The sequence below is a fragment of the Canis lupus genome, chromosome 2 (assembly GCF_011100685.1).
Source record: "Canis lupus familiaris isolate Mischka breed German Shepherd chromosome 2, alternate assembly UU_Cfam_GSD_1.0, whole genome shotgun sequence".
Classification (NCBI taxonomy): domain Eukaryota; kingdom Metazoa; phylum Chordata; class Mammalia; order Carnivora; family Canidae; genus Canis; species Canis lupus.
Window position 1 is genome coordinate 68,880,818 of NC_049223.1, and position 10,079 is coordinate 68,890,896.

Below are 10,079 nucleotides of genomic sequence, written 5' to 3' on the forward strand. Positions count from 1 at the left end.
TGTCTCTAGAATGGTCCCAATTATAGTCTTAGCCTTGTGCTCAGCTGGGGCTCCTTAGCCGGGAGCCCCTTAGCTAAGGAGCCCCGGACTTGGGTTGGTCCTTGTGGGTATGGTTGGTTCTGAGCTTGGGAGCCAGCCCTCACACATGGTTCTGCCCCCTGCACCTCCAAGCCCAGCTACACAAAACTTCACAAACAGCTTTGGATCACAAGACCAAGAGAGTGAGGAAGGAGCAGGGCAGCCCATCCCTGGCAGCAACCACCCATCTGTGGAAGTGCCCACAAGTGCTGGGTTGGTGAGTCACCCAGAGAGTGGGTGAGATACTTAGGCCATACCTTCCACCTGCTCTGGGAGAAGTGGGATGCCTAAGAGGAGGGGTGCGTAAGCATTCCTGGACCGGACTCCTGGCAGGACCATAGTTTTGCCCCATTTTTTGACGGGTGAGGTCAGAAGGAGCCCGAAGCTCCATTAATCAAGTTAAGCAGAGCCGGTGGTGCGCACGGCCGAGCTGGCCCCTGCCAGATGTCTCCCGCCCCTCGGCAGAGCAGTACTTCAGAGTTCTCTCCACTTCCTGCTCTGGCAACGAGGATCAGGGCCTCTGGCAGCCCTCTAATCATCTTGGTGGCAGACGGAGCACGTCTGTGGCTTTCTCTTTTTATCCTGTGAGTTCATAGAAAATAAATGCAAGCCTGATTTCCAAGAAGGTGAAGATCAGTCTGTTAACCCCACTGTCTGCCCTTCCCCCTGGCCCTGCATCTCCCTTACCTCCCATAAGCCACTGGGCCCATAAGCAGACAGATGTGTCAAGGATCCAGGTCCTGGGCATCAGAGGATTGGCACCACCTGAGGAGGCAGCACTGCGTGTGCTGTGAATCCTGGCTGGGAGCCCATCTGGGATCCCGTGTATTGGGGGCGGGGGTGAGGGTCAGCAGATATCATTCCAGTGCTGCCTTGTCTTCTCCCTTCCCCCATGCTCCCCCACCTTCTCTCTCCTCACCTAAGCAGCACAGATTTTGTGCAATGACAAGGAAAGGGAACATTCAGTGCCAGGCTTTTAATTACAATTGCTTCAGGCTGTTGGCCTCCATGCCAAATGGCCACACGGAGAGTGTTCTATCACACCAGAAAGCCAACAGGGTCCAGACTGTGGTGCGTGCACCCGGCACCTGGTTAGGGATGGGGCTGTGTGCCTACCAGGGAAAGGCCAGACCCAGATTAGTTCACGTGGGCCTCAGAGCAGCTGGGCTTTAGCTGGAACCGCTGGGCCAGATGGAACTGCCCGCTGAGACCCTTAGAGCAAACTCCAGGGAAGGCCTGTAATTGGGTGGGAGAGGGATCTTTGGGAGGAAGGCCAAGCTGCGGAAGGATGATGGGGATGGATGATACCATGGGGCACAGCCACGCAAGAGGAATATGATAATCCTGTCCACAACACTTCACAATCTACAAAGAGCTTTCCGCTTTTCCGAGCATGCTTAATCCTCCCATCAATCCTGCTTAGGAGACAGGGCTCAGAGAAGGGAAGTCACTTGCCCAGAGTTAAACAGGCAGAAAGCCAGGTTTGGAGCCCTGGCCTCCCACTGCATCCAGCAGTTTCCACGAGGAGGTGGGTCCCCCAGGAGCCAGAGGAGCAGCCCAGGCAGGAAACAGCTTGGCCCCCACCGGAGCCACCAGGGCAGCCCTCAGGGCAGCACCGTGGTGACACTGGTGAGCACCACGTGCTCGGGGACTTTGGAGACGGAGCACCGGCTGTGCAAGGACAAGGACTTGTGGCTGGCAGAGGAGCGGGGGCTGGGGGCCTTCGGAGAGCCGCAGGGACCCAGGCCAGGCAGGCAGCAGGAGAAGGCGGCCTTAAACTGCTCCCGGAATTTGCCTTGGTTGGAGACAGAAGACACAGCCATAAGGAGATGGATGAAGCAGGAAGGGCCTTGGGCCCAGGGACACCCACGCAGCTCCAGCCAAGCTGCCAGTGAGGGGGTGGGAGGGCAGAGTAGAGCTGGGAAAGAGAAAGCCCCAAGGCGACCTCGTCACTGCCAGGGAGAGTGAGGACAGAGGCCCCAGAGCAGTTCCCAAGGAGAAATGCAATTTTCATCTGATTCCTTGACTGCGCTCTGGCTGTGAGCCCGGCTCAAAACGTGGTGTCTGGCTCAGGGGCCTGGGGCCACCTCTGCCCTCCTTGGCGTGTAGGTGGAGGGGCTCAGACTCACCAGCTGTGGCTAGGCTTTCCCCCACCTGTGCTCCCCACAGTGATGGGAAGGACAGAACCAGCTTGCAAGAGGCACTGTGCTGGGCACCTCTGCCTTGCCCCCCACCCCCACCCCCGGTCCCAGCACCCCGAGAGGCAGAAACCTCCTTGACCATGCTTCATTGCCCAACAAGCCTCTCTGGGGCCCCAGCAGAGGCAGGCACACAGTAGGTGCTTAGTGAATGGGGACCAGACTGGAATGCCCGGCAGGAATCTGCCTGCCGCCTCTCCCCCTGAGCTGGAGACCACCAGGACCACCAGACCACCAGCTGGAGAGGAGGCTAGCCTTTGGGGACTAATTCCTTAGTCTCACTGAGGATTGGGATATGGACCCCCAGCTCCTCCTTCTTCAGCCTTTTCTCAAAGAGTATTGTTCCCAGGCTTGAATAGTCATCTGGACCTGTTTGTTAGGCCTAGATCTGGAGCCACGGGTCTAGCAAGCTGCACTTCTGCTGAGCCCAGGTGCATCTGAGGGTGGAGGTGTGGACAGTGGGACAGCAGAGGGGAGAGGCCTGGGGTAGGGCTAGGGGACTGGGGATGCCTGGAACTCCAGACAGGGGAGCAAGAAGGCTGGTACTGGAGGCAGGTGGATCCAGGGACAGCCCCTCACATCCTGGCCACTCTGCCAGTATGTGTCTAGCTGGGCATGGGGAAGCCCTTCCCCAGCCAGGGCTGCCTCTGCTGGTGACCCTCCATTACCTGGATGACTTGGTTATGCAGTCATCCTCTTAGGTAGGAGCTCAGGGCCCTCTTCCCATAGTTCCTGGCTCCCCCCAGAGCCTGCGTTGGCCAGACAGGGGCTGACGGGAGGTGAGCTGGCCTAGCTCTTTCCTGTCTCACCCACTCACTGATTTGTATGGTCTGCACAACTGGATCCTGGGTGCTGGTCAGCTGGTTCTGGCAACTTTTGGGAGCGTGGCCTGCCTCCACTCAGACCAGGGTCGCAGGGGTAAATCTTCCCCGAATAGGACTTTCCAGAGCCAGCTCAAGACCCCCAGGCAGGAGCAGAGACATCCTCTCCTGCCATCCCTTTATTTAGCCCGGATCGGGGGCGGGCAGACTCCTGTCCCAAGGACACCTACCACCCTCAGTTGCTCTGCCTCCCCGGGCCACTCACCGCTGAGGAAGTTGTAGATGATGGGGTTGGCAGCGCTGTTGGCATACACCAGCCAGTGGGAGAAGGTGAAGCAGGCGTACACGGCTTCTCGGTCACTGGATTGGCGGAACATCCCGAACACCCTAGGACCAGGGGGAGGACAGTCAGAAATGGAGTATGTGTGTGTGTGGTGGGGGGAGGGGGCAGGAGTCACTACCCTCATCTAAAGCACAGGAAAGCCAAGGCTCAGAAAGGGAAAGTGAGTCAACCAAGGTCACACTGCTCACGAGTGGCTATAAGGTATGGGTTCCCACAGCCCCTTCTGTCCACCAGGTGACCCTTTCCTGGGCCTTTAGGTCTGGGGTCTTGAGCACAGAGAGTTTGACCAGGGGAGGTGTAGGGACAGGGACCAGGGTTCATCAACTCAGTCACCCCACCATCTGATCTCCATCCTCGTGGCAACATGAGAAGTCAAGACATCATCCATTTTTTCAACAACGGAGGTGCAGAGAAGTAAAGTGACGCAGCCAGGAAGTGGCCAAGCACAAACTCACACTGAGATGGTCTCATGGCACACAGCCCATTGCTCTTTCCCTGCACCCCGTGGCCCCACCTGCTTCTGGTGCTCTATCCTTCCAGACACCTGCGGGGCCTGGTCCCTTGCTGCTTCCCTGCCTTCAGGTCTCTGTCAAATGTCATTTCCTTAGGTGAGCCTCTCCCCATTTTTTTTTAACCATTGTGTCTAAAAAAAGATGAAAAAATAAACACACAAATCCCCGCCAACCCCTGTCACCGTCACTCTCTGACCTCTTCCCCTATTTGTCTTCATAGCCCTATCGCTGCCTGCCAGGACGGTGGAGACTCATTCCTCTCCCTGCCCCCAAGATGTAGACTCCAGGAGAGCAGAGACTGTCTTGTGCACGTGGTCACCGTGCCCCCAACCCCTGCGAGCTGATGGTTGAGTGAATAGATGGGAGAAATGTCACAATATCCCACCAGCAGCTCACACGGTTATTATTCACATTTTACAGGCTGGAAATTGAGGTTGGGAGGCCCAGAAAAGGTCATTACTATGATCTGCCGCAAGGCCACACAGTGGGTGAGGGCTAGAGCCCCGTCTTTCTCCAAAGCAGAGAGAGCGCCTTCCTCTGAGGCCACAACCTCTGCCCTCATGCTCTCACCTCTTGAGGACATTGAGGACACTGATGGGCAGGTAGCAGAGGGCAAAGACCAGCAGCAGCACCATCAGCATCTTGGCCGTCTTCCTCCGCGCTCGCATCTGCTTCACCTCAGCCAGGAAGGCCCGGGCCCGAGGGGGGGGTTCCGCGCTCAGGCCGGGCCCCTGGTCCTCCAGCTGGTCCGAGGGCCGCTTCCAGTTCCTCACCAGGGCCGATGTGGTGCCAGGGATCTGTCGGGCACACAGAGAGAGCAGCGGTGGGTGGAGCTCCCTGGGAGGGCCCTCCTCCTTCGCCAGGTCCTGCTCCGGGTGGACCCTGGGGCAGGGTGGAGGTGGACAAGGCAGCGAGCCCTTTTGCAACAGGGAGGAACCCAATATTCGTGACGAAGACCAACACTCTGGACTGGAGGGTGAACAGTCTCTCACAGAGTCCTGCTTCCGCCCAGAAGCTCTGAGCATTCCCCTCCCCGCCCAGAACCTGCCGTTAGGTTGGTCAGTCTGCAACGGAGCCCCGAAGGGGGCCCCGGAACCAGTAAGGCTCGGCCACTCACGGCCGTGGCTAGTTGGCCGCCCTTACTCAGCGCATGCAACGTGGGTACTGCGGCTTCTTTGGCTGGATAGTTGTGAAGACATTGCAAGCAATGTGCCAAATGTGGCAAAAACACAGAGGTGCTGTGGTGGGGGGGTGGGTGCTGACCTGAGCCATGGAGGGCCCCTGGCCTTCCCCTCGCTGGCTGAGGGATTCAGGAGGAGTTGCTATGCCTCTCTGAGTCTCTGTTTTCTCATATATTAAGTTGAGGACAATACATGATGGCTGAGAGGAGGCAAGACTAAACAAAGCTGGAAGTACATGGTACAATAAATGGCAGGTACTGATGTCAGAATGATGATCAGATATTAGATGTTGAAACCAATATTAGTTACCATTCGGTTCCAGGGTAGGCACCAGCACTTTGGCCTTGACTTGGCCACATCCCTCGGCCTTGCCTCTCTCTGGTTGCAGCCAGGATGGCATGTTCTGAGGAGAGGGACTGTCTATTCCCTTGGACCACTACCCCATTTCCCACCAACCCAGATAGTGACCCCAGAGTGGGCCTCACCTGGCGGCCCCAGAGCTTGCGGAAGATCTGGAAATAGGCCATGGCCATGAGGCCCAGTGGGGCCAAGTAGGTGACAATGAAGAAGCAACTGTGGTAGATCTTGGGATAGAGGTCATCTGTAGGGGTCAAGAGATACAAGGCCAAGAGGTCCTCCCATTCTGGGAGCCTCTAGCCTGTTCCACTTAGCAATGCCACCCTGCCCCAACTAGAGCCACAAAGTCAAAGCAAGCAGCGGGGCCTCACACAGACACCATGGCAGAGAGACCCTCGCAATGCGCAGCCTGGCGGTGTCCATCCTGGAGGGAGCCCTAGCAGAGGCCTAGACTGGAGGAGGTACCCGCTGTGGAGGTATCTCTGGGCAGATGTCTGCTCTGTGGCATCCATCAAGGGACGGACACCTGTTCTATGGCATCCATCAAGGGGTTCCCCACCCTGGGAGTGTACCTGATAGAAGCCTGCTCCAGGGTGTCTTTTGGGAGATAGCCACCCTGGGAGTGCCCACCGCAGGAGTGCACCGACAGACGCCTGCCCTAAGGGTACGTGTCCCAGAGGCACCCACTTCAGGGATGCCCACACAAGGCTCCCACCATTACCTGCCCAGTGTTCATCACACACAGAGAAGAGGCGGGTGCGGTTGGCTAGCTCAGGGAGCACGCTGCTGCATTCCATGACGGCAGCCTGAGGTACCATGACAGCCAATGACACAGCCCAGATGCCCAGGATGGAGCTGCGGGCGCGCCGGGCGGTGCTCTTGAACAACAGCGGGTGGCAGATGGCATACCAGCGGTCCAGGGCGATGAAGCTGAGAGTCAGCACTGCCACCGACACAGACACGGCCTGCCCCATGGGGACACAGCGTCAGCCCTCTCGGGGGCCACTCACAGACATGGGATGAGAGATCGAGGCTCAGGTGGGGTGCGGATCCTGACCACACTGCTTGCTTGTGTCGATTTGAGCAAATCACTCTCTTTCTCTCTCTGAGCCTCATCGGTGAAATGGGACTATGTCATCCACCTGGCAGGATTCTTTTGAAAATCCATGAAATCGTGGGTGGAAAATGTCTAGGTTCGAGACCTAGCACATAGTGGGTGCTTCTCTACTATGATTAATAACTTATGCTCATGGAACCTACTACGTGCCAGACACAGTTCTCATTATCCTCACAACAACCCCATCCCTATGTTACAGATGAGGACACTGGGGCACAGAAAGGTTAAATAATTTGTCCCCAGTGAATTTCCTCCCCAGCCTGTCTGTTCTCAGCGTTCCCAGGGTTAATCCACTGAATGGAAAGCCTTAAAACAATGGAAATCCAAGAGGCATTTCTCTCGGCCCAGGGATGCCATTCTTTCCCCGGTGTTAGGAAAGAGCCTAACTCAGGGAGGCAGACATGAGTCCAGGCCAGAGGTGGAGGCGGGTACTGCCTCCAGGAGTGCGGGCCTACCGTCTGGGGTACAGGAAGAGGGCTGAGGGATGCAGCTGAAGGGCAATTCTGCCCTCTTTCCACTCCACCAAACCCATTGGACATCCTGATTCCCACCTCTGGGGGGGGGGGGGGAGGCCCTTTGGAAGGTTCCTTTGGAACCAGGGTGGTTGGGATAAGGAGAGACTTTCCAGTGGCCCCCCTGGAACCAGGGAGTGGGCCCAGCATGCATTTGTGTCTGTCCCCATGGGCTTGTGCCTCTCTCCTCTCCTGTGTGCCCAAGTACCCGGAGGTGACTGTACATGTGTCCAGTGGCTGTGTGCATGTGGGTCTGCGGGTGTGACCAGGAGGGGACTCTGTATGAATATGTGGGGCTGTGTCTGTGTCCTCAAGTGTCAGGCCTCATGGCCTGGCCTTGCTGACAGTAGAGGATGACACTGCAGAGGAACTGAGCCACCGAGTCCTGTCTGAAAGGCAAGTCTGAGGGTCACTTAGGTCTATGCAAGGCCATGGTCTTTGTACCTGGGGTGACAGAGGGGTGGTGAACAGCACCCCTGGGTGGAGCTCACCTGTAGGTAGGGGATGACTTTGCAGAGGGTATGACCGAAGAGCCAGGACTCAGTGATGTCTACCAGCAGGCTGGCCGGGAGGCAGATGGCTGTCACCAGCACATCAGCCAGGGACAGGTTGACAATGAAATAGTTGGTGACCGTCCTCATGTGGTGGTTCCTCCACACGGCCAGGCAGACTGCAGGGCAGGTGGGGAGGTGGGAAGAGGAGGAGGAGGTGAAGCCAGGGGCAGAGTCATGCGGATCCTTGATCCTCCTAAGCAAGTCTCTTCCCCCATGCCACCCATCCCCAAACTACCCAACCAAGGGAGATGGGGGAGAAGGAGAGAGAGAAGCCAGGCCCAGGTCACCTTCCAGTCCCCAGAGAAGTCCACACCACCACAAGCAACCTAAACACCTACCCAGCGTGTTGCCCACCAGGGCCACTAGGAACACAGCCACGTAGGCAGCGATGAGGACCCACTCATACTGCTTTGGGTACAGGTAATCGCGCCACAGATAGCGCAGGAACTCGTCTTCATAGTCGGGAGGCACCAGTGACGGAGACAGCTCCCCGCCGCCGGTGGGGGTCCCAGTCTGGGCCCCTGGGGTGGCTGAGGGCTCCATGAGCTCAGGAGTTGCTGATGCCGAGCGGCATCCTGGGCCCTGCAGGGGGAGGGGAGCCCGGCCAGGCCTCAGCCCACTTCCCTAGCACGCAGGTCTCTGGGGTCCCAGCCCCAAGGATCCTGAAGGAAGGAGGGGAGGAAGAAAGAGAGAACATTAGGAATGTGCCAGGCAATTGGCATATAAGCTCCCTCTTAATTCTCACGGTGCTGTCAGGTTGCGGTGAGCCCGAAATTGATGGAGAAAGACAGATGTGGCTTGCATCTCAATTCCATATGCAAGTTGTTCTTGGATACCCTACGTCTCCCCTTCCAGCCTCGGTTTCCCCATCTCGCCAAAGGAGTCATAACTGTACCAAGCTCATAGGGCCATGGTGAGGCTTAATGATCTCTAATGCGTGCCAAGTGCTTTACCCAGACACTGGCAAGGGTAGCCGGCTTCAGGGCCGACTCCGGGTACCAATAAAGAACCCTGCTTTATAGAGGCTCAGAAAGCCTGAGCCCCTTGTTTAAGGTCACAAAGCTACTATGCTAGGTCTGTCTGAATCCGCGAAACACCATAGATCTGCGAGGGGAAGCCATCCTGATTGCAAATGTTCTCTCCTGAGTCAGTTCACAGGCCTGAAATTTTGGTTAAAAAAATGGTCGAGGGAGGCGTTGGAGACCCAGACCCCGCCGGCCAGACCTGGACCCTCCCGGTACACACGCAGGGTTGCTGGAAGGACTGAGGACCTCCCTGCAAGAGAGAGGAGAGCCCCAGGCCCAGCGGCCGGGCCCCTCAGCCCCCCAGATCGGCTCCACTTGAATCCCCGCGGCCGGGATGCGCCCCGATGGCCGCCAGGGGTCGCTGGGCCGGCGCGCAGGCCGCTTTCTCCATTCATAAATCGGGCCTCGCTCCCCGCCCCTCCGCGCTCGCTCAGACCCTCCTGCCCGGGGCTGGGCAGGGACGCCCCCGGACGTGTGTAGGAGGGTTACCGGTCCCTAGAGACCCCTGGGGGAGGGCAAGGGGCTCCTTCATACCCCCTCCAAGTGCCGGCGGACCCACTCCCCCAGCGGGACCTCCCTGCACCTCGGGGGCGGTGGGGGGCTGCGGGGAGAAGGTGGAGGAGCGAGGGCGCTGGGGGTTCTGCAGAAGCCTGCGCGGAGGAGGGCAGAGCCTCCCGGGGACCCTGCCTCCCAGCACCCAGCTCGTGCCCCGAGGCTCTTGGCTCCCGCCGAGGGTCCTTTGGAACCCGCACCCCGGGCCTGGGGGGGGGGTCCCCCAAGCCCCGCACCTGTTGGCTCCGGGACCCCGGCGTCCTCGGCTGCTGGCCCCCGGCCCCCGCACCGGGGACTCCGCGTCCCTGCCCCCGAAGGCCGGGCTCGGGGGCCCCGGGCCGGGGGAGAGGTCGGGGCAGCCCCCTCCCGAGGCTGCGCCGCCTGGGCTCGCTCGGCTGGGCGCGAGCCGCAGCTCCTCCGCGGGCTGTTGCTGGGCGCGGGCTCCGCCGGGCTGCGCGCCGCGGGGAGGGGGGGCGAGCGGGAGGGGCGGGCCGGAGGGAGCCCCCAGCCGGTCTGGGCTCCGTGTCGCCCAGCCCGAGACCGGGAGGGCGGGGGAGACGCTCGTTCCTCCTCGCCTGCCGCTCCATGCTTCCATCCCACCTCCATTCATGCGTCCAGCCGTTCGTTCATTCATGCGTTCGCGTTCGCTCGGCTTCTCCGTGTCCGCTCGCCGCTCGGCGTTCAGAGCGCACCTACTGTGTGCCAGCGCGGCCCTGGGCAGCCCCGGGGGGCCACAGCGCGGGGGGGTCCCAGCCGCACCTCCCCTCGCGGCCTCCCCTGGCTGACGAGGACGGTGGCACAGGTGGGTCGCGGGGTGAGAGCGGCTGCT

The 10,079-nt window shown here is 59.4% G+C and overlaps 1 protein-coding gene across 2 annotated transcripts; it reads right to left on the minus strand.

The window, feature by feature from the left end:
• Positions 1-1,039: 1,039 nt before the first annotated feature.
• Positions 1,040-9,579, minus strand: HCRTR1 (hypocretin receptor 1). 2 transcript variants are annotated; one of them, XM_038531307.1, is made up of 8 exons: positions 9,487-9,579; positions 8,012-8,335; positions 7,611-7,789; positions 6,212-6,455; positions 5,619-5,734; positions 4,523-4,749; positions 3,363-3,484; positions 1,683-1,873 (listed from the first exon to the last, which is right to left on the minus strand). In XM_038531307.1, the coding sequence occupies exons 2-8, from the start codon at positions 8,214-8,216 to the stop codon at positions 1,683-1,685; spliced, it is 1,284 nt and encodes a 427-aa protein (XP_038387235.1). In that variant the 5' UTR covers positions 8,217-8,335; positions 9,487-9,579. The 2 variants fall into 2 exon arrangements, with proteins under 2 accessions (XP_038387236.1, XP_038387235.1); XM_038531308.1 differs by lacking the exon at positions 9,487-9,579 and having other exon boundaries at positions 1,040-1,873; positions 8,012-8,216.
• Between the last annotated feature and the right edge of the window lie 500 nt (positions 9,580-10,079).